Below are 25,842 nucleotides of genomic sequence, written 5' to 3' on the forward strand. Positions count from 1 at the left end.
ACTCGCATCCATCATGGATCATGGAACTTAACTTACTACCTAATACCGCCGTGCTACCTACAGGAATCGGTACAATGTCCAGTCCGCAACCATGCAATCATGCAATTTGACAATCAAAGCATATTCCATCCGAAGGAGACATCATTCCTACTATATACTATCTGCCAGCTGCCCGAAGTGTCTAACTAGTAATCTATCCCTAGCTCGCTTTGAAACGAGGGATCTTCAACCCCCGGCATATGACGTGGCCACGCTCATCCTGGGCCTACTATACAATGAACCACATGGTGATGCAGAAAAGGACACATGCGGTGAATTTCAGGCAAGCCAAGAGAAACTCAACGGCGAATCTCATTCACCTACTAAGAATGCAGTCCTATCTTCAACACCGCATTACAGTCCGGCCGATCATGCTTAACGACCTTTCGCTCCACAGGCAAAGGCAAACCATTCAACCACAGCTTGATATATTGTATTACATTCAGCCAGTATATATGCAGATGAAAAGGCAAACGCTATCTATGCCGCATCGAGATGCCGCTATGCTATGCACATATCACATATACCGTTCAATAAACATTACCTATTTGATCATATACCCGTCACAAAAACGCCATCAAGGTGAGTGGAAATTCTAATGCAAGTCTTCCCTGGAAAACGGAAAGAGGAATAGAAGAAGAAGAGGCTCATCGTCCGTGGAGGTCGATAGTGTGGGTTCACAGCTTAGGACTGAACTTGCTCATGGCCCGCAGCTTCTTGCCATAGAAGAAGAAAAGGACCGGAATGGGGATCATGGCCAAGGTGATGAAGCCAAGCAAGCTGGAAGCCCAGTCCACACCCAACTTGTTGTACATCTGCGTGGCGAACAAGGGGAAGGCACCGCCCAGACTGCTGCGGACGAGGGTGTTGGCAGCAATGGCCGAGTTGGCAAACATCAGGTACACATCGATGATGTAGTTGAGACCCTGCATGAAGATAACCAAAATGCCCATCCCGATGGGGATGCCGGCGAAAACTTGGGCAACCCAGGAGGTGCTCGGGTGCGAACTCCAGCCGAACCAGAACAGACCCACCGGCAAGAGAACGGAGGCGATCATCATAGGAGGCAGTCGTTCTTCCGGGGTTACGCGCCCATGCTTGGCCAGCTTGCGGGCGAACCGTGTCTTGGTCTGCCAGACAATCAAAGCCACACCACAGATCACTCCGATCAGGATTCCAATGAACGGGAGTCCCGCGATACCTTCGTTCGTCCAGCCACGCACCTCCTGGAAGGACACCGGGTAAGCTTCGAAGAACAGGTAGAGAATTCCATAAACCAAAGCCAGATATAGGGTGATGGCAAGCAGGATCGGCTCGAGGAACAGCATCAGCACCGGCCGCAGCAGATACTTGGAAGCGATGTCCTTCATTGTGGGGCGGCTCTTGTCCAGCAGCGCGTATAGCTCAGTGTTACCAGTCTCCTTGCGAAGGCGGGCTGCTCTGCGTTGCAAGAGGACGGGAGCATATGTTTCGGGGACAATAAAGAAAGCCAGAAGTCCGAAAGCCGCCGAGGCGATCAGGGTGATCCAGGCGGTCCATCGCCAGCCGAGGCTGGAATCGGTAAGGAAGCCACCGACAATAGGACCTGGCATATCAAAGTCAGTCGACTGGCACAAGTAATAAAGAACGGGGGAAATCACGTACCAAGCACAGGTCCAACGAATGTGGCCGATGCAAACAGGGAGATAGCGATTGCACGGTCAACAGGATCCCAGAAATCGGCCAATGCACCGCCAACAACAGCGAGGGGGGAGCAACCGAACATTCCGATGATGAACCGACAAACCAGAATGGTCTCAACGTTCTTGGCCACGGCGACCGGGATCTGGAAGATGGCGAACATGAGATAGCCAGAGAACAGAGGAATCCGGCGACCATAGAGCTCCGAAAGAGGAGACCACATCAATGGGCCGACGGCGAAGCCGAAGACCACCAAACTCGTACCCAGAATCATGACTTCGGTTGACACGTGAAACTCTTCGGCCGTCACAATGGTTGCCGTTGAGAAGACACTACTGGCAAAGGTGATCCACATCGTCATGAAGGCCATCGACATGGTGATCACCCATTTCCTCCAGTAATTCATGTTGTGTGGGTTTTCAGGGTCGTTGGGCCCATCCCATTCGACGAGGTTAGGATCTCTTTGCTTCTCTTCAGCTTTCTCCAGCTGTTCTTCGGGGATGTTGGCGTCCGAGTCTGATCCATTGCGTTCCAAATCCTTGTCGAAAGCGTGGTCAATCTCCTTCTCGTGATCTCCGGTCGCCGCGATCGATGCAGATCTAAGGGTGGAATCGGACGATTGAAGGGGTGCCTCGTTGATCTGCTCGACCTTTGAATCGATCTCCGGAGCACTGCTACTATGAGGAGCGCTCATCTCGGGCGACTGTGGCTCGCGTGGGAGCAGCGAACGGTGGGTGACTTGCGATTCTATCCCGACTTAGGGCTACCACCGGACAGGGGGATAAGAGTGGAGAGTTGATGAAACTGTGGGTAGGCGTGAGAGTGATATTGTGTCAACACCTCGAAGACGAGAGTTCTATGACGATTTTTATTGAAGACGAACAAGGTGCCCAGATGACCCTTGCCACGGGCTCTGGCCAATGCTATATACAAAAGGAACCTTGTTTGAACGAGGGGCCACTTTACCCGCCAGGCAGAGCAGCAGGGGAAAAAATCCCTGATAGCCTATGGGCAACCAATAGGCAACCTGTAGAAGGGCAGGTATGAATCACGGCGAACAAGCATTAGTCAAGGTCTCGGGGTTAACTAACTAAGGGAACGCGAGCCCGTCCCCACTCAGGCCCCGATGGTCTAGGTGCGCCGTCGCCGTGTCTTTCGAGCTCGTTAAGTCCGGCCATGTGGGCAAAGCTCCGTCTTGGAATTTCCCGACCAGCAAGCTGTTAGGTTGATCGGCTCGTGAGATGATGTCTCATCCTGCAGACCAAAGTCGTCAGCTGCCGTGATACCCGAGATAATGCAGTCAGTAAGCTGCATAACGATGGCTGTCAGCCCTTTGTGTGAGGGAGGAGGGTGTGAGAGTAATCCAAAGTTGATTGATAATCGCAGTCATGATGATGAATGCCAAATGAAATGGCACCGGGGGAAGTCCGGTCGCCTGACTCGTGGAAAGTTCAAGCTTAGTGGGAATTGGAATTGGAACTGGCTCGCGCTCTCGGCACTTCCGACCGCCGACATTTGGGTTAAGGAGACCCGCCGACGGGCTTGGCTACCTTGGGAGTGCCAGAGTGGGTGCCTTCGTTAAATTTTTTTTTTCTTTCGCTTCTGTTTCTTTTCCTCATTCGACCTTTTTCGAGAGCCTTCGCGAGGACTTTGATATTCGCCTCGCCCCGCTGAGTCTTCTTCGAGATAGACTGAAGAATCTTGGCGAAAACGAAGCCGTCGACCTTCGGGTTGTTTCGAATAGAGTGAACGATCACATTTCCACGGTCTGCTCTATCAATCACATATCAGTCACATACACACAGGGCTAAGTCAGGAGCTCCAAACGTTGGGTGTGTATGCAGCAACCCGCACAGCTGGCGATTCCCGATCAAGCCTATTCCGTACACTCCTTCCAGTAGAACCACCACCACCAACTAAGCAACAATCTATCAAGCCACTTAAGATTCCCTCCTCCTTAACCCCGTCGGTCGGGCGGCTCCTTCAAGCCAACTTCACGCACCACGACGTGATACTCAAACTCGCCGATTCCTTCAGTAGTATGAGTATGACTCTGCCCGTCAATCCGGAAATTAGTCTGATCTCCAGGAAGACCACGACCTGCAATCTCCCGACACTGTTTGTACTGTACATGCAGCGTTGTCGATTCCCTTCCTCCTCCCCCTCAGAAACACTCATTTGCAAAGAGTACGGTATCCAGGATTGAAAACCAAATTAGGTACGGAGTAGTCCAGCAACTATCCAGAAATCCAGACACCACACGCGCAGTGGGGCCTAGTTAGTAGCCATGGATGAAGCGAAAAAAAAAGGGGGGGGGGGTGTAACCGGGGGCCCTACGTATCTAGATAAGTCTAGATTTCGACGGAGTACACTCGAAAGGAAAATTCCATTCCTTCCATCTATCCACCCAGACAAGACTCATTGTACATAACCCAGTTTTCAAACGAGGGTTCTTATGCCGATGAGTGTGGCATCGATCGACCTAAGGAATAGGTAACTTCCGGTGCTCTACACAATGTACTGTACATTCAATCCCTAAAACATGGCGGTAGCGACTAAGACTACCGAGTTCCTAGCGATGTTTTAGACTACGTCGTTCTGTATGCACAGTACTGTACACTATGTCTACCTAGCACGTAGTTCAGACAGACTAAATATGAGTACCTAACATACCGTGAGGTGAGGTAAACAGTTAACTAAGTTAATTTATCACCCGATTAGTCATCGGCGCAAGCATCCGACGAAAACACGCACGGGCCATGTTAACCATCACCGCAGCCCTGAGGAGCAAGTCCAGTAACTTACCTAGTAACCAATTGCAGAACACGGAGATGAGGGAGGATCTTTGCTGGTGACGAACAACAAGTCACTCAGACACTACCGGTAGGTACTAACTATACCTCGCCTGTGGTCAGTCTAAGCGACTGAGAACCGGGGACGGTGAAGCGCCTGTCTGGCCCGACCTACAGTCTATATGGATACGCACGGTATCTTTTGGTTGTTCTCCCGCGTAAGTTGCGATGCGAACAGGTCCAACAAGTCCAAGTCCAAGTCCAAGTCCACACAGTGAAACCGCCCGACCTGCACGCTGTCCTTGATTTCTCCCGTGCATGCAGCCCTTGGGGATCGGCATTCTTTGCCGAGTACTCCGTACGGAGGCGGGCGATGAAATCTGGACTCCAGCTCGCGTCGCGGGAAATCGGTTGATGAGTCTGACAGCGATGCAGTATGGCGGTGTGGGCGGGGATCCACTGTCGATCTTGAAGACGCTTGGTTTGTCCTGTAAGATTGGAGGCTGTTTTGCTCAATGTTCCGTGTTGTGATTCCAACTTCGTTTCAGACGAATCACCACCGATGATCCATCGCTTCTTGTGATCGGTTGGAAGAAATTCTCGTCAAAGTACTCCATATCATCGAAGAACAAAATGCCATGAAGTGCAAGGTGCATCACTTCCCGCCGGTGCCCATTATGGGCAGCCGGCGATGATGCAGTAAATGGTCCAGATCAATTCGAAGCTATATGATCGCTGCAAGCATAACTATGCTAGATATGAAAATAAGTTACCCAAGCTTAGGCCTATCCTTACACCAACCATGGAGCGTGGACTGGGGTCTCCTGACAATGATTCCGTGCGGGGGTCCCGCCCACCAATACAGGAGTGCCAAATCACAACGAACGCCGGGGTCGCTTGCCCTCCACCCGACACCATAAAAATCGCTGCAAAACGCCGGAAAATGCTGAGTCGTTGTAGATAATCATGAGCTGTCTTCGAGGACATGGCCATTGGCGGCATCTTTGCGCTGCCTGAGCGTATCAATGGCTTTGCCAACTTCGTCTTTGGCCACCCCTTCCAGAGAGACTCGGGCATCAGGCTCGAGGGTTTCGATATCACCCACCCGCTCGTAGAGCATCCGGGAGATACTCCGGTTAATGTCTGTGTATTCATCTTTGGAAACAAGCTTCGAGCGATAGTAGGGTTTCAGTTCGGAAACCACAAGCCTTTGAACGGCCGACTTGACCGCGGCAGACGGCCCTGACGGCCCCGAGCGGGAAGGGGAAGCATGGAGCGATCGCAGGGCTGCTGAGCGAGCTGCAGCCCGGGGGATACGACGATTCCAGCGAGGAGGAGGGGTATGACGGGGGGACTGATCTTCATGGCGATCTTTGTCCGAGGCAATTGGAGAGACGTCCGGGGAGAACGGTGGGGAGGAAGGGTCTGCAGGCGACCCGAGTTGCAAAGGCGATACCGGTCGGTTTCTGCCATGTGGGGGCGGCGTTGTAGAAGACATCCGAGGAGAGGAGTGGTTAGAAGGAGCAGGCGAAATGGAAGGAGAGGTTAGACCGGGCGTGAAGTGATCGGTCGGGGCTAAGGAAGAATGGGCTGATGGACCGTGTGAATTGACGCCATTGTGAGTAGACGATGACTCCACCTCTTTCAGAAGCGATTGGAGGAAGCTCGGCTCGCTCGAAGGTTCGGCATTGATCCGAGCAGTGGCCTGTGCACTTGCCATCCGCGATGACTCTCCGTTCTGCATAGCGAGAGCGGCCAAGTCTTCGGCCCTCCGAGTCCGGGGTCGTTTGAGCTTGCGTGCAGGCTCAGTAGGCTCCGGGGATGGGGACATCGTAGGCTCTTTACGTTTTCGTGCTGCACTTGGATCGTTTTCGATTTCTCGGGCACGCTCGAATGCATTCCAGGCTCTCATTTCCTCAAGCGACTCTGGCTCAGGGGTGGGCTCGCGAGGTACGCGGGGCCGTGACGGCCGAGGGGCCTCGATATCGAGCAAGGCCGCAGTATCCCGAAAGCGGTTGCTGCCACCCTGTCGTTCAGCAACTTCAAAACGGCGCTGCCATGCGCGAAACTCACGCTGATTGGCTTCTTCCCGTCGTTGCTGCTGACGAGCGCGCTCCAACGCCCTGTCATCATCGAAAGGGAAATCCAAGTCAATGTTCAAGTGATCCCAAACAGACTGCCACACCCTTGCCCAATGTAGGGAATTTAGCTGATTTCTGCTCTGTAGCATTCGTTGCTGTGCTCTAGTACGACGATTCCGTCGGTCCTGCGGTCGGGAACCCCTGTCAGTCGTCTCCGGGGAGCGTCCGAGACGACGTTGATTTTCACACCGTGCACAATACCAGGGCCCATTTGGCACCTCGTCGAGACCGACACAGTAGGTATGTGAGGGTGCATCACATCCATCACAAAGCAGAAGCAAGTCTTCGTTGTCCGCATCGCCGCAGACTGGACAAGGCTGGAAGTCAATGTAGTCATCGTCAATATAGTCGATAACCATCGAAGGATCGACCTCGGCAACTTGGGTTCGATCCTCCACGGCATATGACGAAATCACAGGACCTGTAATATGAGAAATCGATATGTTAGCCAGGGGAAACACCCACAAGGTGTAGAACGGGTATCCAGAGGCTTCAATGGTGGTTTGAAGGGGGCGATAAGGACTTACCGCCGGGGCGATCACTTAGTTCGACTACATTGAAACTCCGCCGGCAGATGGGACAGCTGTTGGCCCGTTCCACCCATGGTTTGAGGCAGTTGTTGTGCAAAATGTGACCACAAGGTAACAACTGGGCGATTTGACCGGGATCCTCATTGCCATCTACACCATCGACCTTGCTGGCAACGTTCGCCGACTTGGTCTCTGGCTCGAGGTCAAGTCTTGGCGCGGCCTCGGCGGCGACGGCAAGAGGATCGCTGGCGCTTTCGCCAAGGTCTCCTAAGCACACAATACAAGTGTCGGACATTAACAGAAGGGGAGATTTCAGATGTGTCTGCAGGAACGCTGAGAGAAGGCATGAAGAGAACTTGAAGGAAAAGAAATAGGAAAGTATTGGGATGTAGGAGGAGAAGGGGGGGGAGGGAGAAGGTCAGGTCGAGTGATGTGGGGAGAAAGCAACCGGCCTTTTGAAGGTGGACCGCCAATCCGATCTAACGCAAAGCAGGCTGGAGCCCAACGTGACCATCACCCCAAGAGCCAATCCTTCCCTCCAGAAAACGGCAAAAGCAGGCTTAGTCAGTCGTTGGGATGATGGCTTCAAGAAATGCCCTGGCCCTTGCAGCACCAGCAGGAGCACCAGCAGGCGCACTAGCAGGAAAGCACTCACAGTAAGCAAAGCAGCTGAAACTGATTCAGACAGACCACGTTTCCCCCTTCCCCTCATCCCATTTGTTCTGCTGTGATTTCAACTCTATCCACCGATAAGTTGCAGACCGCCTCTCCTTGCCCCTGGGATGGACTTAAAAGATAGCGATCTTATCGCACCGCGTAGGTGGTTAAGTGAAAGTAGCATTTCTGGCGACCGCATTTCCTGGTATTTTGTCCCAGGAAGAGAAAATCTACGAGAAGTGTATGCAGATGATGCAAATACTGGTCGCCGACCAGGTTAGGGGATAATGATCAGGCAAGGAGATCAATCCACCCACAAGAACCGCAACCCTCTGCGATGTGAACCGCGCGTGTCGTGTCGACAATCCAAGTCACTGTCGACGGGATTTCGCTGAACGAGGCAGGCTCTTAAGAGTTTGATGTCCCTCACATGCGGGGCGGCCACGAGAAAGAAGGATCACAAGTTCTCAGTCCCATGAACCGAAAGAAACCAGAGGTCATACGAGGACATCGCAGAGCGTTGGCATGGTTCGAAGGGTGTGACTCGAGGACTATGATTGGTACCGCAAATGACCTGGTATCACCGATTGCATTTTAGTCTAGAAGGGGAAGCCTTAAATCGAGGACGAATTCGGTGCTAAAAAAACATCGGGGTAACGACGTTCGGAAACGAGAAGAGCGCTCATAGAAGTTTTCCAGATCTTAATTTGGCATTTTTTTATTTCAAACGTAAAGAAAAGGAAATCCCATCATCACATTTAGACCTCCGCGATTTCTCTGAGACGGCGGATGGTGGAGCGGGTGGCAGCGGCGGCGGGGGTACTGTGTGACAAAAAAGTACAGCGATCAGCAATCGTGTCGCTTCTTGGAGCCTGCGAGGGGCCCAGTCTGGCTGGTTCGGAGGCAGGTCGACAGGTCGACAAATAGAGATGGCGAAACTTACGAGACGGTGTAGGCACCACCGGCAACGGTCTTCTTGCAGCCCTTGCACTCCCAGATACCAACAGCCTGGCGCTTGACGGTGTTCTTTCCGCAGAAGGTGCAGATGTAACGGGCGTGCTGGGACACTTCCATCTTCTTCACCTGCTTACGCAGGGAGGCACCGTATCTATTATCATGCCATCGTCAATATTCCATCGTGTCACGGGGGTGAAGGATTTCGATGTGTCCGTTGCTCGATAATCATCGTTCGTGTTGTTGTCGCGATCGAGGCTTTTCAAAATTTTTGCTGAGGGGTTCGGAGTGGGAGGGCGCGAATGCCTACCTGGTACCATATTTACCGGTGATGCCGACCTCTGCAATATTCAGTCAGTAATTAATTCGAAAGGCCAATTTCGCAGTCGTCTCGCGCAGAGATTCGAGGGTATACACATACTCTTAGTGCGCTTCGTCATCTTGGCTGGATCCGGCTGTTGAGGTCGAAGATGGATACAGTGCGGTAAGTCGAAATCGAGACGTGAGTCTTTCTAGTCGGGAGTGGTTGTGGGCGGGCTCGCTTAGGGCTGCACCTAGAGTCACGTGAGACGCATCTTACTTGGACTGCCTCTGGGATGGCATAGATTCGAGTAGTCAGGTTATGAGACAGTGAGGGTCATCGAACTCTACTTTTTCTACATCTTCAAGTCTTTCTCTTCTATTTGACCTTTTTTCTCTTCCTTTTGATGACTCTCCTGGCCGCGTTACTGTGCGCGCATATTCTGAAGAGTCGTGATGACATAATAAATCCACGGTTGGGGCTTATGTAATTCGCCCTGCATAACTTAAGTTGCCATCAAGGTGATCAAGGTGCTGACACTTCGCTTACGAGTATTGTGCACCCATGCTATTGCGTTGGGAAAGTGAAAGCTACTTATGCAGTGCTCATAGTACCTACTGTAATACACTCTACCGGCTTCTGTAGAGCAAAATTCAGTTCCCGAATTGAGGGGCATATGAGTGTCTGATCACATGCATGGGGCAGACTGATCTATGGTATGTCTGGATCCGGTTAGTGCGGTCTAGTACTCGTGCTACCACCGATCTGGCCGGAACCGAACAACCTCAGGCCAGCCATCCCTAGTTGTATAAACTCCGCTCCATGCGCGCATCGGGGCGCAGCAATTCCTCTGAACAACTAAATCACTGCCTCCAGCTGCGTACTTCGGTTTACGAACCGTCACTTCAAAACCTAAGTATTATCAAGAGTAGCAACCCACCCCGCCGAGATGGAGTCTCAGAGAGAGTACGACATCATTCTCCTCGGCCCCACTGGTTACACAGGACGCTTCTGTGCCCAGCATATCGTCAAGCATCTGCCGACCAACCTGAAATGGGCAGTGGGAGGACGCTCTCAGTCCAAGCTTGAGCAGGCCGTCAAGGACTTGATGGCTCTGAATCCTGATCGTAAAGATCCTGGTACTGCACCGCGGCTACACACGTTCTCTACACACATTAATGGATAGTAGATATCATTACTGTGCAGCTCAATAAAGAAGAACTCGACCCGCTGGTACGCAGGACGAAAGTCATCATCAACTGCGTGGGCCCATACTGTTTGTACTCGACGCCGGTGGTCGAAGCCTGCGCCAGCAATGGAACACACTATGTCGATGCGTCGGTTACCCTTTGTCCACCGTTTGGCGTTCCTCTACTGATTGCGCACCACGTAGAACCGGAGAAACCCCCTGGGTGAAGACGATTGTCGAGAAATACCATGAAACCGCCAAGTCGAACGGCGCCGTTGTACGTGCTGCTCGCGTATTGTTTGCATAACGCCACTCTAACCACCCCTCTCAACAACTACAGATCATCCCCTCGGTCGGAATCGAAAGCGCCCCAGCAGACATGTTAGCCTGGGCTCTCGTCAAACGCATCCGCGAGGACCTCGCCTGCGACACCAAGGAGGTCGTCTCCGCCATTCACGAGATGAAGTACGTGTGCAACGCAGCCCTCAAGGCACTACACGACTTCCCTAAACTAACCCGACCACCAGATCCTCCGGCGCCAGCGGCGGCACCCTTAGCACGGTCCTCACCGTCTTCGACACCCTCTCCTTCTCCGACATCGCCAAATCCACCGACCCCTTCGCGCTGGCCGCCTCGCCACCCCCGGCCAACGTCCCCCGCGAGCCCCTCCTCGCCCAGCTCTCCGGCGTCCGGTACGTGCGCGACCTGGGGGCGCTGACGACCTCGCCGTCCGGGCTCGCGGACGTCAACGTCGTGCACCGCAGCAGCTCGCTGATGCCCGAGTTCTACGGGCCGCGCTTCCACTTCCGCCAGTTCCTGCGCGTGCGGAACGCGCTCGTCGGGGTGTTCGTCCACTATGCGTTTCTGGCCGTGATCTCGCTGCTGATCTTCGCGCCGGTCCGCGCCCTGGTCCGGCGGTACGTCTACCAGCCCGGCGCGGGCCCCACGGCCGAGGCGTCGGCGAACGACCAGCTCGAGTACCGGGCGGTTGCGACGGCGGATCAACCGGTGGCGCCGAAGCGTGCGTTCGGCAAGTTGCGGTACCAGGGGGGCTGTTATGAGTTCACGGGGTTGAGTATGGCGGAGGCGGCGATGGTGATTCTGGAGAATGAGGAGAAAGTCAAGCGGGTCTCGCGGGGTGGGATTGTGACGACGGCGGTGCTGGGACAGGAGTTGCTTGATCGGTGGGAGAAGGTCGGGTGTCGGGTTGAGACGCAGGTGTTTGAGCATTAGCTTCGTTTTCGTCACGAGATTTTCTTCTCTTATTGTACGATCATAGTTGTTATATCTGTATGTTTTGGTACTCTTTGTGAATTGTATGACGCAGTCACTTGGAACACAATCCAACCCAGCCAGTATGTATGAAGCAACCCAGTGAATCAATCCAGCAATTCCCACCCGCAAAGACGTAACCCACAAATAAAGCAAGACAAAAGCTCCCCTTCAGGTAGAAACAGCCAAACTCTCACAACCTCGACAACCCCGCCCTCCCAAAGACAACCTCCTCCAACCACCACGCAATAATCTTATTGACCTCCTCTGGCTTCTGCCACAGCGCCCAATGGCCCGTGTTCACCTGCTTGTAGGTCAAATGCGGGATCGTCCTGGTCATGCCGCCGCCGAGGTTAGGCGGCAGGGCGGGGTCCTTGAGGGCCTGGATGAAGAGCAAGGGGGCGGTGATGCGGCGGTTGAGGATGGCCAGTTCATCCTCGTAGTTGATCTTGCGGGTGCGATACCAGTTTACTACTCGCCCCGCGAATTAGCATAGACCTTCCCCAGCCCAGCCCCCTGGCCACACACTCACCCAGGAACAAGAGGGAAAGTTATGGGGACAAACATACAAGGTCCTCGCAGCCCATTCCTCGCAAACTCGGCAGCGTAGTACTCCAATTCCTGTACAGCAACACCAACAAGCGTTAGCTTCACCACCACCATCCCCCAGACGAAAGGCAAAAATACATACAACCTCACTCAACAGCCCCGACCCGGCCACCTTCTCCAGCCGATCCCACAGCACCCCGACCTCGGCGTCGAAGGCGACGCTCTTCTCCTCGTCCGCCGTGCGCCCGCCGTACAGCGCCGACAGGAACCGCGCGATCGCCGCCGTCCCCTGCAGGTTCCGCTCCAGCGCCCGGCCCCGGAACTGCAGCTGGTAGCCGAAGTGCGGCGCGATGCGGCGCTCCGTCAGCGCCTCCAGCGACAGGTACTTGCGCGTGGGCGGGGCGTAGGGCACGCAGACGGTGAAGACGTGCGAGACAAGCGTCGGGTGCCACAGGGCGACGCGGTAGGCGAGGGCGGCGCCCCTTCGCTCCGTCACTCGCTGTTAGCTGATTTAAGGTGTTGAAAGAGGTGAGGGGGGGGTAACGGTACCAGTCATGTCCGCCGAGGATGATCTGGTGGGCGTCGAGGAGGGAGGCGAGTTCTTTGATGTCGTTGGCGCAGTTGCGGTGCGAGTAGAGATGGATGTTTTCGGGGGCGTCCTAGCTGCTTCTTCAGCGATCGGGGTGCTTGGTGGTGTTTTTGTTGTGGTGAGTCCATACGGTTTGTCCGTAGCCCAGACAGTCCGGGGCCACTACTCTGAGCCCCAGGTTGAGGAGCATGGGGATCTGGTAGCGCCATCCCATGGAGAGGTCGGGGAAGCCATGGAGCTGTTTTGGCCAGGTTGGTATACTTTGATTCGAGGCTTTTGTTTACACGGCGCCGGTGACACTCACCAGGAAAATGGTGGCGCGGTATACTCCCGACTCCGGCTCGCTGTACAAGTAGCCTGGCAATATATGTATGGATCAGCCTCGGGTGCGTCTGCCGCTCAACAAACTTGATCAGTGCAGTGCGGTGCAGTGCATGGGTGTTAAATATCGCATATCGAAGCAATTGACCACCAAGCCGATCAAAATATGCATGACCTTCCCACATACTGTATGTGTTGCCATTGAGGTTGGCGGAGCGGCGCTCGACTCGCGGGTCGCCGGTGACGTCGATCTTGTCCACCGCCATTTTCTGGATACCACAAGTTAAAGGGTGGTTTTATGCTGCGAGTACAAAACTACTTCGGAAAGGACTGTCAAAAGACAATGAAATTAGCAGAATGGAAAGGTTACTGGGCAAAGAGAGGAGAATCTGCCATACCGACTTTCTGTTTAATCTAAGAGATGGTACTTGATGGAGACTCCCCCGCCAGCTGTTCATCACGTGAAACTGAAGCTATATTTAATCCGCGAAGGCACCACGAGGCTAGGCCAGTGGAGTTGGGCATGCGACGTGACGCTTCGCTCAGTCAGTCAGTCAGTCTTCCGAATAAGCCGATGGAATTAACGCAGCTATGAGAAAGAACGGCTCATGGAGACACAAGAGGGAGGAGGGGTACATTCCCCAGTCCCCTATTGTTTGATCGTTCTGCCGAAAATGCCTCGGCTAATGCTCAGATGCAAGAGACAGCAGAATGCAGCTACAGTTACTAACTACCATACATGCTTAGACGTACATCGTGCCTGCGTTCCAACTCCGCGCTTTGGCTTTGCGTAGTGTACAGAACGCTGCGGAATTCCCAGAATATGACCATTATAGAGAAAAGTTAGATAGGATCGATTCGCCCATAGCTTCAGTTGGTTCTTCAGTAGATTACAGTGTCCTCCTGGTCCTCGACCACCTCTCCGCCGTCATCGTCGTGTGCGCGATGCAGATCATCGTGGCCGTCAGCCACAGACACGACGCTATCATTTGCGGGTGTGGTGTCTTGTGGGGCCTGTTCTGCCTCTCCTTCGGATTTCGAGCCTGAGTTTTCTGCGCGTACAGCATTCTCCTCAGATGCGATCTTGGACTCGTGCGCTTCTGGTTCTGGCACCGACGCCGGTCCCTGAGCATCATCCTGTGTGGTTTCCGGCTTCTGCTCGTCCTCGGCGTTGGTGTCCTGGTTCTGAGCTGCATAGCGTGCCTCAAACTCAGCCCTCTCTCGGGCGACAGTTGCTTCCGCCTCGTGAATCTGTTCATCTATAGCATCTTCATCATCGGACCGCAACTGCCATGGTTTGTAGTACTTTTTCAGCACCAACAGTTAGCGTTAGTTCTCATACAAGCCAGCATCCCCATCACCCCTAGAAAACACAAGAGACAAGTGAAAGACATACCAAAACAGGCTCCGCCTTCGTCTTAAGATACCTCGCTGTAGCCAAAATATTCTCATGCCGAGTCCGCATCTGCACATGGTAACAAATTAGCACTTTGCGCCGGAAACCACCCCGGAATTCCCAACACTGCGAAGCGATCCAGAATGACAAAAGAAAAGGGAGGGAAGCTCACCGCTTCCTCCTCATAAGCCCTCTGATACTTCTTCCGTCTCTCCATCCTCTCCTCGCGCCGCTTCTTCTTCAACTCCCCATATTCCTCATCCTGTAACTTGAGCTTATCCTGCTGCCGCTTCTCGATATCCGCCCGCCGTCGCTGAGCCGCCGTGTTCGAGGAGCTTTGGGAGAGCGTGCCCAGCAGCGCGCCGAACAGCCGCTGGCCGCGTTTGCGCTCCTCGTCCTTGCGTCCGGCGGCCGGTCGGCGCGGTGGTGGTGGTGCGCGCTTCGATTCCTCTGGAGATCTCTGGTCTTGGTCTGCTGTGGGTTCCGATGGGACGACAGGCGGGTGGTGGTCGTCGTTTGTTTCTGCGGCCTGTTCTTGTTGTTGTTCTTGGTCTTGTGGCTGGGTGGCGGAGGCGGAGGCGGAGGTACTCAATCGACGGCGTTTGCTGTCTGTTTCTGTGCCGGTGGCTGTTACATCGTCGCCCGCCTCTGTAGCGGAGGAGGACTGTCGTCGTTTGAGGCCCGCATTTGTCGTTGTGTGATCTGGGGAAGGGAGTCTGGGCTGGTGGTCTTCTGGATCGGGCAGAGCTACTGCCGATGCGAGAGTTCTATGTATTTATCATAGCATCAGTAAAATAAGTCACATCCCCGAGAGCATGTGGCGTATGCATTTATAGAGAGGACTAGAACTGAGACATACCCTTCAGCCATATCCGCACTCATAGACCAAACGGACCGGGGGAGGTTGTACGAAAGGGTGTCCAAGAAAATCGATGACACCAGAGATTAGGGTACATACACCTTGTAGTCAGGGGAACAAGCAACGACAATGAGTGGCGGAGGAAGAGAGATCGAACTGAAAATGACCCACGACCGAGAGAGAGAAAATGTAGAGTGTTTCTCAAACCAACTCCCAGACCGATAACTTTAGTTAGCGATGCGATCGATAACTTCTGGCCAGCTGCTTCGGCGGCAGCGGCGCGGGACTGCTCCGTGCACGCACCACGCCTTACCCAATCGGGGTCTGCTGTTGGAGTTCCGAGTTCCAATCCAGTTGCAGTGTCAGTGCTGGAGGAAGCGCGGCGATTCTTCTTCTTCCTTCCTTCTTCACTTCCTTTCTCACCTGGACAACACACACACACACCTCCGTCAGCTATTCACCCTTGCTTTGAAATCCTCTCCATTCATCTACGCCACCTACAGCGTACAAAACCTACATCTTCTTTGAGGCCCATCTCTCACCCCTTGCAACCTCAATCTCCTACCCTCACCCTTACCCTCAACCACAGCTATCACCACAACCCCTCTTACATCCTCAAAATGTCCCGCCACCACCCCGATCTCGTCATGTGCCGCAAGCAGCCCGGCATCTCCATCGGCCGCCTCTGCGACAAGTGCGACGGCAAGTGCCCCGTCTGCGACTCCTACGTGCGCCCGACCACCCTGGTCCGCATCTGCGACGAGTGCTCCTTCGGCAACTACCAGAACAAGTGCATCGTCTGCGGCGGCGAGGGGATCAGCGACGCCTTTTACTGCTTTGAGTGCACCCGCCTGGAGAAGGACCGCGACGGGTGCCCCAAGATCATCAATCTGGGCAGTTCACGGACGGACCTGTTCTACCAGAAGAAAAGTTTTCGAAATCATTGACCTCCGTGCCACTCATCACCGCTTGATTGGGGGAAAGGGCATCCGGGATTTTGGTCCGATTTACGTGATGTGATGCTCGATTTTGCCTGCTCCGGAAGAAGCGCCTCGTCTTGGCTGTTACGAATGATTTGATAAGAAAAGACACACAGCTGGTGGAAGAACGCTCAGCTCTCTAGGTGCCGGGGTGAGGGGCTATATACTGTATCGATCTCATAGAGCAAAAAGCAAGAAAGATGTACAAGAAATCAGGGGAAACGTTGGGTCCACCTGGGGACTAATCATATTTACCGTCCGGGACGTCTCGGTCTCGCGAACCCGCGACTGGGTCCGGTGCTTTGTTGCGGGTGGACCTCTTCCTGCAGCCTCTCGCCGGAGATCTCGTCGGGAGAGGATGCCTCGATCTGCAAGTGCTAAATGTTAGCGGAAGCCCATTATTTTTTTTAATTGAAGGCCGTTTGACTGACCTTCTTCGAGACCTTCAGTCCCTGCTCTTCAGCCAGCGCGAGCGCGTGCATGCGGGAACTAGCGTACAGCATGCGCTCTCGGATCGACGAACCCGACGGGCAGGTGTAAATGAAGACCACGGTGTCGGAGTCAGGGTAGTGATAGAACGTGTACCGCGGCGAGGATTCCGGGATGTGCGACTGGACGGCGTTGGCCTCGACGCCCGACTCAGCGACAGCCACCTTGAAAGCCTCCGACTTGACCTCGATGGCCTGTATTTAGTTTGTGAAGCAGATTCGTTAGCGAGACCTCCAATCCAGATGCAAGCAAGCATATCCAAAACCAGATCCTATCCTTCTTTTTCGCTGCCAGTGGCCAACCCCAAGAACCAGATAATCACCCGCATCAAACCTACGAGATATAGGGGGAAACACATACCAACTGCACCAGCCCACCAGCCCGCAACCCCGCAAGAGCCGCCTTAACCTCATCGTCCACATGCATCTGGATGCGCATGCCCGACGCGCCCCCGCCCGTGCCCCCCGCGGCGAACAAACTGCCCCGCTGGAAGGTGCCCCCGATGCCAATATCCCGGCCGGGGGTGCCGGACCGGGCCTCCTCCTCCGCGCGCCTCACGGCCTCCAACTCCCGCTCCTTGTCGCCCATCAGATCCTCCCGCCTCCACCCCAGTCCTGCATCCGCGGTGCCACCGGCATCCTTCCGGGCCCTCTCCGCCTCCCGCTCCTGCCACGCCGCCTCCCCGATCACCTCCTCCTCGTCCGTGGCGAAGATGGTCGCCGCGAACTTCTCCGTGCCGAGTTCGCGGGCGAGCGTGGCGCGCGTCGCCGCGAAGAGGGTCTTGTTGCGCACGCCCGCGTTGGAGGGGATGTAGGTCAGGGCGAGGAGTTCATGTTGCGAGTCGGTGGTGGGCCGGCGGAGGAGCAGGTAGATCGGGGTCTTGGGTTCCAGGACGGTGGTGAGTTGCGGGAGGGAGGCGTAGAAGCTGGAGGCATTCGAGGTCGAGGTCGAGGCGAAGGGCAGCGCGGGTAGCGGGGTCAGGCGCTCGGATTGGATGGTCACCGGAAGGCAGAATTGGGTGGCCTCGGTGGTGAAGCTTGTGAAGGCGATTTGGAGTTCTTGGGAGACTTTTGGGACGTATCATCAGTTTTGGGGTGATTCTGTTTTCTGTTGAGGGGCAGGCAGCAGGGGGTCATGGGTTTTCGATGGAAGGTGGCCGATGTCGTAATTGTCAGGGGAAGAGAGGTCGGGAAGAGGAACAGGGAAATAGCGGGGAGCTTGGAGACGGAGAAGAGTGCAGTTGAGATGGGAACGTACCTGAGATTCCGGACTGCATCTTGAAAGAGAGACACCAGGACTGATGTGGGTGTTCTCTGATGCTGGAGGTGGTGGTGGTGGTTGTTGCTGGCAGTTGATGGGGAAGAGCGACGGATGTTTACTGCGGAGTGGACGGAGGGGGCGGCCAGGGCAGAAGGGCAGAAGCGGTGTGTGTCTGGCGGGGTTCACTTCAAAGTTCAGTAAGACGAGCGGAAGAGAATCGGGGCATGCGGGTTTCTATTCTTAACTTCTACGTACTTATCTCGATTTTCAGTCCAATTCGCAAAACTTTCTCTATTTCCATACTTGATCAACCAGTCATTGCTACTCTGGGTTCATAATCATCATCATCATCATCATCAGGCACTTACAATCGATATTCACAATTCTAATCAACTTTCCAAAAAAAGGTATAGATACAAAGGAAACATGCGACCAAAACAACACGACGTGATATATACAATTAACCCCGGATGTGAATCTTCCAGAATTGGCTATCCAGGCCTCCAACCAAACATATAAACAGGAATCTCTTATCTCAAAAGCAGTGATCGAAAACGCCACCATGCTCAATGGTATCAAATGCTTTCGAAAACACATGGCGGCTCACTCCTTCCTACCCGCATAACACCTTTTCTCCCCACGGTTACTCCTCAAAAGTGCCGCCAACGAAGGGCCACCGCGATGACTCAAGCTTGCCCTTCAGGAACTCATAGACCGTGAACGTGACGGCCTGGCCCGGGGCGACTCTCATCACACGGGGCGTGATACCCTTGTAGAAAGCGGCGGCGCCCTCCTGCTTGAACATGTCCTTGGCGATGACCACGATCCGGGTCACGGCGGACTGGCCGGGCTCGGCGCGGGTCTTCTGCAGTCTTGTCTTGATCGTGTCGATGGGAGCGTTGGAGAAGGGTCCGACGGCACCGGAGATCAAGCCGATGCAGGTCGTCTGGTAGGACGGCAGCTGCGAGTTGGCGTACTCGGGCTGGCTTCGCTGCAGGAAGGCCTTCAGCTCCGTGTATGCGGTGAAGTTGGCGGCCTGGTTCGTTCCCTGGCGGAGGGCGGTCAACGAGACACCGCGGTACAAGGTGCTGAACCCTTCCTCCCGGATGACGGTGAACAGGGCGTGCGGGGCGCTGCGGTATTTGGGGGTGTCCAGAGGGTCCGACAGACTGTGGTGTTGTGCTTGCAGACGAATCTTGATGACTTCCATCGGGTTGACCACCGCCACGGCTTCCGTCACACCAGCGCAGAGACCAGCTATTGAGGGAGAAAAAATGTCAGTCAGGACTTCCCTCGGGCCAGCCCAATTCAGTGAAGCGCAGGCCTGTCGACATACCGAGGAAGGTGGCCTTGCTGGTCACGGCTCCAGTCTCTTTGTCCGCGAGCCATTGCTTGTACGTTTCGTAGGATGTGAATCGGATGGCCATCTTCGGAATGATACCTCCCAGAACGGCTCCGAGACCCTTGTACAATCCCAATGCGGTTTCTCTCTTGACAATGTCGACACCAGTGGCAACGAACCCGCGTGGTTTAACCTGGGTCAGGCGTGTCAGCCGGAGCGCGGAGATTTTGCGCGGAGGCGCTACTTACACCAGGGGCTCTGGCCCGACGCGACAACTGCATGCGGACTTTGACGGTATCTGAATGCCTGTCAGGGGACCATTCTGACTTTTCTCGGTAGGGTCGAGTGTCTTACCTAGGGGATGGCACACGAGGGCCTCCATCATACCCGCACCACCACCAGCTGTCGCAAGTCAGTATTGTGCGGCAGCGAGTGCGCCGGAAGAGGCCAGAGCTTCGTACCGATCAAATTTACAGCCGGGGAAGCCGGCTTCTTGCCATTTCCTCCTTTCGCAGACATGATGAAAGATTGTGTGATTCAGAAAGTAGAAATCGGTGCAATTGACGCTCAGGGCTACACCAGGTAGAGTGAGAGCAGTCGAAGCGAGGCGATTGTATGCGCTTTCGTTGGCAATGGCAAAGACAAGGCGAGGAACCCAAGGCGGATAAAAGAAGGGAAACAAGGAAAAGAGGGAAAGAAAGAAAGAAAGAGGAGAATGAAAAGCCCTCGTTCTGGAGCGCAGGGGAATCTTCTTTTTTTTTAATAGGGTGCAGGATTGACGGATCGGTGGTTCACAAGCAGTGCCAAATAATTTGCTGGTACGGGGAGATACGGAAGTATAGCAACTACGTTCCCTCGGCTCGACCAAGTCAAGGTATTTAAAATCGGCGATGCGATTGTGAGGAGGTCACTGGATCTGGGGTCCAGCGGGCCAGTCGCGCCAAATGACTGGTCTGTCCCGGGTAATAAGAGTCACAATAATACTAATAATGGGGATTGCAAAGGGGGAGGGGGGGATGGGGAATGGGACTCGGCAATGAGGATCTCTACTACTTGCTGGGCAGACGGACAGGATGAGTTTAGCCCTGAGAAGCCGGGCGTGGAGAAGCTATGACGGGGAAGCGGAGGAAGCTTCGCTGGACGAGCGGAACTGCGGATGAGCTGCCGCCGCTGCAACAGCCGAAAATTATTCGCAACGAGGAAGAAGGATGATTATGATGGTATGAGAGGAAATAGGAATAAATGTCTTTGATCTATACTTCGACAGGGGAGGAGCATGCGACCTTCTTATACGCTGGTCCTCCTCATTTTCTACTACGACCATCATATCAAGGCATCAGCTACAGTGAGTGCACTGGCAGTACATCGGTACAATACATCATCCTCATGCTCATGTCGCCTGGGGGGTCTGTCTCCTCCTCCTCCTCCTCCTCCACCACCTCCTCTCCACGTTGTCGTCCTCGCTCTTCCGAGGTTTCGGGTCCAAGGACGGACGGTTTGGCCTGTCAGTCTGGCAATCCTAGTGACTGACTGACTGACTTGGTTGTACCCGGCCAATCTTCCTCCGAGCGGTGCCACTGGGCAGGGAGAGCGGAACCACACACACACACAGTACTTTGAACAGTCAAAGAGATTCAGCCCAGCAAACTGCATCGGGCAAAGAACCAGAAACCACCTTCACATGCTGGACCCTTCTTGTCGTCATCGGCGTGTCGTGAACAACATCATCATCATCATCCTCCCACATTCAGAGTTTAGAAGCTTGTGACAGTGATCCCCCCTCTGGAAAACCGTAGTCAGAGTTTCATGGCGAACTCAACTTCATTGTATGTATGTATGTACTGTAACAAGTGTATGTAACAAGTGTAGCCCACCCTCCCACTCAAACTCACAGTCGCAGGTAAGGTAGTCACGGGTATTCCCGGGCCAAGAACCTGGAGATCGAAAATGCTGCCGAGGTCGTTTCCCCCCTCAGGCTTCTCCTTCCCCGGAGTTCTCTGGACCGGTCGCAGCGAGAGCTTCGGCTTAGGGGAGATCTCGTCCCCCCCCCAAAAAAGAGATCTTGTGACTTTCGTGAACCACCGGAGTTCTACCTTTGCTCCGATTTTCGCAGGGCGACGGTCACATAAACTAAACTAAAGTGTGGTGGATGTGATTTTTTTTTCTGTTGCAGTACTCCGGACGGAGTGCTTAACCCCCACGGTTCAGGTTTTATCCACGGTCTGCTGACCGTTTTTCCCCCGGCGGGTTGGCTTGCTTGCGTTGTCTGCATTCCGGCAAATTCTTGTTACATGGAGAGGACTCGCTTCTGACACGTACTCCGTACATTCACTGCAGGGTGCGGTAGTAGATGAAAGAATGATAACGATCATCGATCGGATCAGGTGACTTCTTAGGCGTTACGAGTTAAAGCAGCCTGAGGCTCGGATCTAAGATCTTTCACGTGCTGCTGGTCGCACTGCATCGGAGGTCTGTCTCACCTGGTTGTGAGGAGTATCTCTGGGGAAGAGATGGTCTCCGACGAGGTTGGCAAGTGCCTATCTTATGCCTTGTGGAAGCTCTATAGTAGCTCTCTCGAGTAACGTTTTGTAGGAGCAGGATGATTAGGAGGGTCACGTGCTGCGACGGTAGATTGTTGGCCCGACAAGTTCCAGCTCAGAGTATACTCCTTCGACTTGGCTGATCCTGACCTCGGATACTGACTGATACTGTGAATTAGGACGGAATGCTCCAGACACGATCGTCAATCTAAGACTTACCTGGCGCTACAACGCCGGAAGTATGTATGATAGAACAGCGCACATGCATGTCCACGCCCAACTTCAGGCAGAATGGGACCGCCCGGGAGATCTTTCAGCCTATCAGTTTATCAGGTCGGCCCTAGATTTTGACCCCGATCGACCACCGACACACAACTTGTCCATCATGCAGCGCGAAAATGGCACAATCCGAGTTTTTGCTCAGTAGCTATAAGGTGAGGGGAGGGAGACGCTTGGCAAGAACCACTGCACCTCTCTCTGGGGGACTCTTACGGAAAAGCTTAGTTGGATCAAAATCATGAGCGTGGCCTCGCCTGCCCAAACACCACCACCGCCATGGTACCGCCGGGGGCCCGGGGGCATGGGACAAGCCCTGCAAACGACGGCGCTCTTCATCCTGCACCAATGGCTCCTGATCGGGATCGGGGTCGTCTGCGTGCTGGCGTACTACTTCCCGAACGTGGCGAAGAACGGGGGCATCATCCGGTCCGAGTATAGCGTGCTGTACGGGGCGATGGCGCTCATCTTCCTGATCTCGGGGCTCAGCGTGCCGCGCGAGAAGCTGTTCCGGCACCTGCTCAACTGGCGGCTGCACGTGCTGGTGCAGGGGTTCTCGTTCGTGGTGATCCCGGCGCTGATGCTGGCGGTCGTGCACATCATCCTGGCGGGCGATCCGCAGCAGCGCATCGACCGCGCCGTGCTGGCCGGCTACGTCTTCCTGGCCTGCATCCCCACGACCATCGCCTCGAACGTGGTGATGACGCGCTCCGCCGGCGGCGACGACGCCGCCGCCCTGGTGGAGGTCATCATCGCCAACTTCCTGGGCCCCTTTGTCACTGCCGGCTGGACCATTGCCCTCCTGCCCGCCGACCCGGCCTTCGACCCCTGGCGCGGCGCCGCCGCCGCCGGCGGCGGCGACCTCTCCGACATGTACCGCGACGTCTTCAAGCAGCTCGGCCTCGCCGTGCTGCTCCCGCTCGTCGTCGGCCAGCTCGTCCGCTGGACCTGGCCCGACCGCACCGCCTGGGTCCTGCTCACCTTCAAGCTGCCCAAGCTGAGCACCGCCTGTCTGCTGTTGCTGATCTGGTTCGCATCTCCCTCCTTCCCCGATCCCATCCCAAATCTAACACACCCGAAAAGGTCAACATTCAGCTCCTGCTTCGCAACCGGCGCCCTCCAGACCCTCTCCGTGCAGACCATCATCTTCGTCACCCTGTTCAACATCGCCCTCTACATCTTCATGACAGCGGCCTGTTTTGTCCTCTCCCGGCCCCCCGCCTTTCTGGCGCGTGTGGTGATCCCCATCCCCGTGCCCGGCTTCCTTTCCCGGTTCACGGCAGCGGGGAGGAGGAATCCGGGGGAAGACGACCCAAAAGCGAGGAGGGTGGAATTCCGGCCGTTTCGGCCCATGGACCCCAAGGAAGCCATCGCCGTGTGTTTCTGTGCCCCCGCCAAAAGTAATGCGCTGGGCATTCCGTTGCTGTATGCCATGTGGGGGTCGTTGGAGCTGTATCTGAAGGCGAAGACCTCCGTGCCGGTGCTGTTGTTTACCACGGAGCAGATCTGTGTCGCGCATTTCTTTGTGCATTGGTTTAAGAAGTGGAGGGTGCGGGTGGAGGGGACGACTCGAATTGGGGAGGGGGAGGGAGGGGGGGATGGGGATGCGGCGGTTGCGGGGAGGAGTGGAGGGGACGGTAATGAGCAGGAGGGAGTTGGTTCTGTTGAGGAGGGAGTAACAGGGAGAGGAGGGACCGTGGAGAATGGGGAATGGCGGGAGAAGGACGCTTCGACCCTTGTATAACCGGCCAAATTTCGTTAATAGATTCGTACAATAGAATAAGAATTTACAGGAATAAGGAAACAGAACGTGGTTGGGGACAAGTCGATCACGACCCTATACATTGAATAACCACAGACCATGGTTTCGTCATCAGATATAGCTCACTTTCACCCCCATCCCTATCGTCCCCCTGACTTTCTGCCATCCCGCGCCTGTGATCCTCCGAATGCGCTCCCGGATATCCTGTCGGCTCAGCGCGAACAAGATCCCCAGCATGAAGAGCACCGTCCGCGCGAACGAGAGCGGGTTCCCCGCGATACTCTTCCGGATGAACTGCATCAGATTGCGGACCACATTCGTCAGGGCTTGTGACCGCTTGGCTCGCGTATCGGGCTTGTCTGTCTTTTTGATGCTTTTCGAGCCGGACGGTGAGAACGCAGTGCGGCCGGTGGCAGAGGCTCCAGTCTTCCCATTGACCTGCTTCTCGGTGCTCTTCCCTCGACCCTTGATGCTGCCGTTCGGATACGTCTTCTCAATCCCGTAATCCACCTCGCTGCTGCTCCGGCCATGGCCCTTCGACTGCGACTGCGCGGCAGCAGCAGCAGCGGCGGCGGCATCCTCTTCCACCCGCCGTCGTTCAGCCTCGCGCGCTTGTCTTTCGAGCTCCGCGTCTTTCTCCCGCTGCAGCGCCGCAGCGCGCAGCTCGCCTTGCTGCTTCTCCTCCTTCAACCCCTCTAATGTCTGCAAGAACACGTCTTTCCGTTCTTCGTCGAGGACTTCACTCAGGCTGATGAATTCCTGCGCGTAATCCCATTCCTCGTTGCGGGGGAGCACATGCAGCGTGAACAACTCGATAATCCGCACCCGTGCGTTCAAGTCCTTCGGGGTATCCGTCCCGCCATTGGCTCGCTGCAGTGACGTGGTGGACGAGGAGTGGTCGCGCAGATGCTGCTCGGTGATATCTAGGTTCGGCTGACCGGACGACGAAAGATAGGTTTCAAGTCGCTGTTGGTTGAGTTTCTGCGATGGCATATGGCTGAGAAGTAGGGTGGCGCTGATAGAATCGGGTGTGGTCAGTTGGCAAGATCGAGCTGTCAACGCTGAGGAATTCACTCACAGATTATATACAACTTCCGCGTCGACGGAGCCCTCGAGACCCTGGTAGCCGGTCTGCACGACGGTCTCCCAGATCTGTCCCTCGCGAACTTGGGACGAAATAGCTTTCCATTCCTTTTGTCCGAATACTGCCTTGCCTTCTTCAGGCCCCAGGTCGACAATGGCGCTCAGCAGGGTGATGTAGAGATTCCAGACTTTGATCCGCCACGTGGGTTGGGCGGCGGCGATGGGCGGTCCGCCGAGGGCTGAGGAGGAGTCGCCGTTGGTGAATTGCTCATCCTTGCCGCTGGGAGAGGTGATGGCGGGTTCCAACGCGGCGAGCGCTTCTTGGAGCCGTCGTGTGAGAAAAAGTTGAGAAGCTTTTTTGTAGGTCTTGGAGCAGAGTTTGGAGGGCGAAAGTGGTGATGATGTTGTTGTTGCGGAGGAGAGGTGTTGCGACTGAGATGCCGATGGGTCGGCCATTGTAGCTACCGCCAGCGGGAATGCGACAGGCGACTTGAAAGTGATAGAATGGGGGTGGGGAATGAGGAAATGAGAGGTACAATGCTTCCACGGAGAAATACCACAATTGTAAGTGTGGTTGACAGGCAGATTGTACTTGGAAGGAGGTTGGGGTTGGGGAGAGGAGGACGGAACGCTGTGACACTAAGGTAGAGTTGGTCGTAGGCCCGGTACTTCTTCTCATACGGACCGATCGTTTGCTGCTTGCTGCTTCCAGCTTCACCTCGGCTTGTTCGACAGTCCGGGGTTGTTGCTCTGTCACGGGACAGCTGCCTCAGGCTACCACCCCCGCGTTAACGGTTATTCTGTCTGGTGACGGCTTCATGCTTCCATGCTTCATGCATTC

General features: G+C 54.9%; 11 protein-coding genes across 11 annotated transcripts; 3 read left to right on the forward strand and 8 right to left on the reverse strand.

Moving 5' to 3' along the window:
- Positions 1-677: 677 nt before the first annotated feature.
- Positions 678-2,713, reverse strand: BO95DRAFT_249895 (MFS transporter). The gene is made up of 2 exons (XM_025581417.1): positions 1,684-2,713; positions 678-1,624 (listed from the first exon to the last, which is right to left on the reverse strand). The coding sequence occupies exons 1-2, from the start codon at positions 2,411-2,413 to the stop codon at positions 717-719; spliced, it is 1,638 nt and encodes a 545-aa protein (XP_025446448.1). The 5' UTR covers positions 2,414-2,713; the 3' UTR covers positions 678-716.
- Positions 2,714-5,475: 2,762 nt separating this feature from the next.
- On the reverse strand, positions 5,476-7,477 carry BO95DRAFT_459875 (putative PHD and RING finger domain protein; the record flags this gene model as incomplete). Its single annotated transcript, XM_025588689.1, has 2 exons — positions 5,476-7,073; positions 7,180-7,477. 2 exons carry the CDS (start codon positions 7,475-7,477, stop codon positions 5,476-5,478), a joined length of 1,896 nt encoding a protein of 631 aa, XP_025446449.1.
- Positions 7,478-8,575: 1,098 nt separating this feature from the next.
- BO95DRAFT_511317 (60S ribosomal protein eL43) lies at positions 8,576-9,271 on the reverse strand. The gene is made up of 4 exons (XM_025591424.1): positions 9,215-9,271; positions 9,104-9,134; positions 8,783-8,947; positions 8,576-8,661 (listed from the first exon to the last, which is right to left on the reverse strand). Exons 1-4 carry the CDS (start codon positions 9,231-9,233, stop codon positions 8,598-8,600), a joined length of 279 nt encoding a protein of 92 aa, XP_025446450.1. The 5' UTR covers positions 9,234-9,271; the 3' UTR covers positions 8,576-8,597.
- Positions 9,272-9,900: 629 nt separating this feature from the next.
- On the forward strand, positions 9,901-11,610 carry BO95DRAFT_439146 (uncharacterized protein). Its single transcript, XM_025585670.1, has 5 exons — positions 9,901-10,233; positions 10,284-10,431; positions 10,488-10,560; positions 10,624-10,748; positions 10,811-11,610. The coding sequence occupies exons 1-5, from the start codon at positions 10,044-10,046 to the stop codon at positions 11,514-11,516; spliced, it is 1,242 nt and encodes a 413-aa protein (XP_025446451.1). The 5' UTR covers positions 9,901-10,043; the 3' UTR covers positions 11,517-11,610.
- Positions 11,574-13,389, reverse strand: BO95DRAFT_405694 (alpha/beta fold hydrolase). Its single transcript, XM_025584014.1, has 7 exons — positions 13,202-13,389; positions 12,998-13,050; positions 12,824-12,931; positions 12,654-12,763; positions 12,247-12,586; positions 12,125-12,176; positions 11,574-12,026 (listed from the first exon to the last, which is right to left on the reverse strand). Exons 1-7 carry the CDS (start codon positions 13,278-13,280, stop codon positions 11,749-11,751), a joined length of 1,020 nt encoding a protein of 339 aa, XP_025446452.1. The 5' UTR covers positions 13,281-13,389; the 3' UTR covers positions 11,574-11,748.
- Positions 13,390-13,809: 420 nt separating this feature from the next.
- Positions 13,810-15,495, reverse strand: BO95DRAFT_511320 (uncharacterized protein). Its single transcript, XM_025591425.1, has 4 exons — positions 15,270-15,495; positions 14,583-15,177; positions 14,411-14,479; positions 13,810-14,319 (listed from the first exon to the last, which is right to left on the reverse strand). The coding sequence occupies exons 1-4, from the start codon at positions 15,290-15,292 to the stop codon at positions 13,897-13,899; spliced, it is 1,110 nt and encodes a 369-aa protein (XP_025446453.1). The 5' UTR covers positions 15,293-15,495; the 3' UTR covers positions 13,810-13,896.
- Positions 15,496-15,689: 194 nt separating this feature from the next.
- BO95DRAFT_439150 (PHF5 family protein) lies at positions 15,690-16,619 on the forward strand. Its single transcript, XM_025585671.1, has one exon. It carries the CDS (start codon positions 15,890-15,892, stop codon positions 16,214-16,216), a length of 327 nt encoding a protein of 108 aa, XP_025446454.1. The 5' UTR covers positions 15,690-15,889; the 3' UTR covers positions 16,217-16,619.
- Positions 16,501-18,014, reverse strand: BO95DRAFT_450063 (twinfilin; the record flags this gene model as incomplete). Its single annotated transcript, XM_025587986.1, has 4 exons — positions 16,501-16,617; positions 16,681-16,932; positions 17,099-17,805; positions 17,996-18,014. The coding sequence occupies 4 exons, from the start codon at positions 18,012-18,014 to the stop codon at positions 16,501-16,503; spliced, it is 1,095 nt and encodes a 364-aa protein (XP_025446455.1).
- A 238-nt stretch (positions 18,015-18,252) lies between these two features.
- Positions 18,253-20,170, reverse strand: BO95DRAFT_470846 (putative succinate:fumarate antiporter (Acr1)). The gene is made up of 5 exons (XM_025589539.1): positions 19,802-20,170; positions 19,695-19,742; positions 19,589-19,638; positions 19,335-19,533; positions 18,253-19,255 (listed from the first exon to the last, which is right to left on the reverse strand). The coding sequence occupies exons 1-5, from the start codon at positions 19,857-19,859 to the stop codon at positions 18,642-18,644; spliced, it is 969 nt and encodes a 322-aa protein (XP_025446456.1). The 5' UTR covers positions 19,860-20,170; the 3' UTR covers positions 18,253-18,641.
- A 2,290-nt stretch (positions 20,171-22,460) lies between these two features.
- BO95DRAFT_450065 (uncharacterized protein) lies at positions 22,461-23,900 on the forward strand (the record flags this gene model as incomplete). Its single annotated transcript, XM_025587987.1, has 3 exons — positions 22,461-23,185; positions 23,240-23,388; positions 23,476-23,900. 3 exons carry the CDS (start codon positions 22,461-22,463, stop codon positions 23,898-23,900), a joined length of 1,299 nt encoding a protein of 432 aa, XP_025446457.1.
- A 30-nt stretch (positions 23,901-23,930) lies between these two features.
- Positions 23,931-25,661, reverse strand: pex26. Its single transcript, XM_025590091.1, has 2 exons — positions 24,997-25,661; positions 23,931-24,933 (listed from the first exon to the last, which is right to left on the reverse strand). Exons 1-2 carry the CDS (start codon positions 25,455-25,457, stop codon positions 24,030-24,032), a joined length of 1,365 nt encoding a protein of 454 aa, XP_025446458.1. The 5' UTR covers positions 25,458-25,661; the 3' UTR covers positions 23,931-24,029.
- Between the last annotated feature and the right edge of the window lie 181 nt (positions 25,662-25,842).

This window comes from Aspergillus brunneoviolaceus (genome assembly GCF_003184695.1).
Source record: "Aspergillus brunneoviolaceus CBS 621.78 unplaced genomic scaffold BO95scaffold_7, whole genome shotgun sequence".
Lineage (NCBI taxonomy): Eukaryota > Fungi > Ascomycota > Eurotiomycetes > Eurotiales > Aspergillaceae > Aspergillus > Aspergillus brunneoviolaceus.

Bases quoted from the DNA above. Each gene is read 5' to 3' on its own strand.
- BO95DRAFT_249895 (XM_025581417.1), bottom strand. From the start codon at position 2,413: ATGAGCGCTCCTCATAGTAGCAGTGCTCCGGAGATCGATTCAAAGGTC. The intron at 1,625-1,683 runs GTACGTGATTTC...TTGATATGCCAG, and splicing joins ATTCGTTGGACCTGTGCTTG to GTCCTATTGTCGGTGGCTTC.
- BO95DRAFT_511317 (XM_025591424.1), bottom strand. The intron at 8,948-9,103 runs GTAGGCATTCGC...GCATGATAATAG, and splicing joins ACCGGTAAATATGGTACCAG to ATACGGTGCCTCCCTGCGTA. The intron at 8,662-8,782 runs GTAAGTTTCGCC...TTTGTCACACAG, and splicing joins GGTGGTGCCTACACCGTCTC to TACCCCCGCCGCCGCTGCCA.
- BO95DRAFT_439146 (XM_025585670.1), top strand. From the start codon at position 10,044: ATGGAGTCTCAGAGAGAGTACGACATCATTCTCCTCGGCCCCACTGGT. The intron at 10,432-10,487 runs GTCGGTTACCCT...CGCACCACGTAG, and splicing joins GGAACACACTATGTCGATGC to AACCGGAGAAACCCCCTGGG. The intron at 10,561-10,623 runs GTACGTGCTGCT...CAACAACTACAG, and splicing joins CCAAGTCGAACGGCGCCGTT to ATCATCCCCTCGGTCGGAAT.
- BO95DRAFT_405694 (XM_025584014.1), bottom strand. From the start codon at position 13,280: ATGGCGGTGGACAAGATCGACGTCACCGGCGACCCGCGAGTCGAGCGC. The intron at 12,932-12,997 runs GTGAGTGTCACC...TGGCCAAAACAG, and splicing joins ACCGCGCCACCATTTTCCTG to CTCCATGGCTTCCCCGACCT. The intron at 12,177-12,246 runs GTATGTATTTTT...GTTGCTGTACAG, and splicing joins CGGGGCTGTTGAGTGAGGTT to GAATTGGAGTACTACGCTGC.
- BO95DRAFT_511320 (XM_025591425.1), bottom strand. From the start codon at position 15,292: ATGAGTGCGGATATGGCTGAAGG. The intron at 15,178-15,269 runs GTATGTCTCAGT...ATAAATACATAG, and splicing joins AGTGCGGATATGGCTGAAGG to AACTCTCGCATCGGCAGTAG. The intron at 14,320-14,410 runs GTATGTCTTTCA...GTGCTGAAAAAG, and splicing joins CGAAGGCGGAGCCTGTTTTG to TACTACAAACCATGGCAGTT.
- BO95DRAFT_439150 (XM_025585671.1), top strand. From the start codon at position 15,890: ATGTCCCGCCACCACCCCGATCTCGTCATGTGCCGCAAGCAGCCCGGC.
- BO95DRAFT_470846 (XM_025589539.1), bottom strand. From the start codon at position 19,859: ATGTCTGCGAAAGGAGGAAATGGCAAGAAGCCGGCTTCCCCGGCTGTA. The intron at 19,639-19,694 runs GTAAGACACTCG...ACAGGCATTCAG, and splicing joins CCTCGTGTGCCATCCCCTAG to ATACCGTCAAAGTCCGCATG. The intron at 19,534-19,588 runs GTAAGTAGCGCC...CGCCTGACCCAG, and splicing joins GTCGGGCCAGAGCCCCTGGT to GTTAAACCACGCGGGTTCGT.
- pex26 (XM_025590091.1), bottom strand. From the start codon at position 25,457: ATGGCCGACCCATCGGCATCTCAGTCGCAACACCTCTCCTCCGCAACA. The intron at 24,934-24,996 runs GTGAGTGAATTC...CGATTCTATCAG, and splicing joins GCGGAAGTTGTATATAATCT to CGCCACCCTACTTCTCAGCC.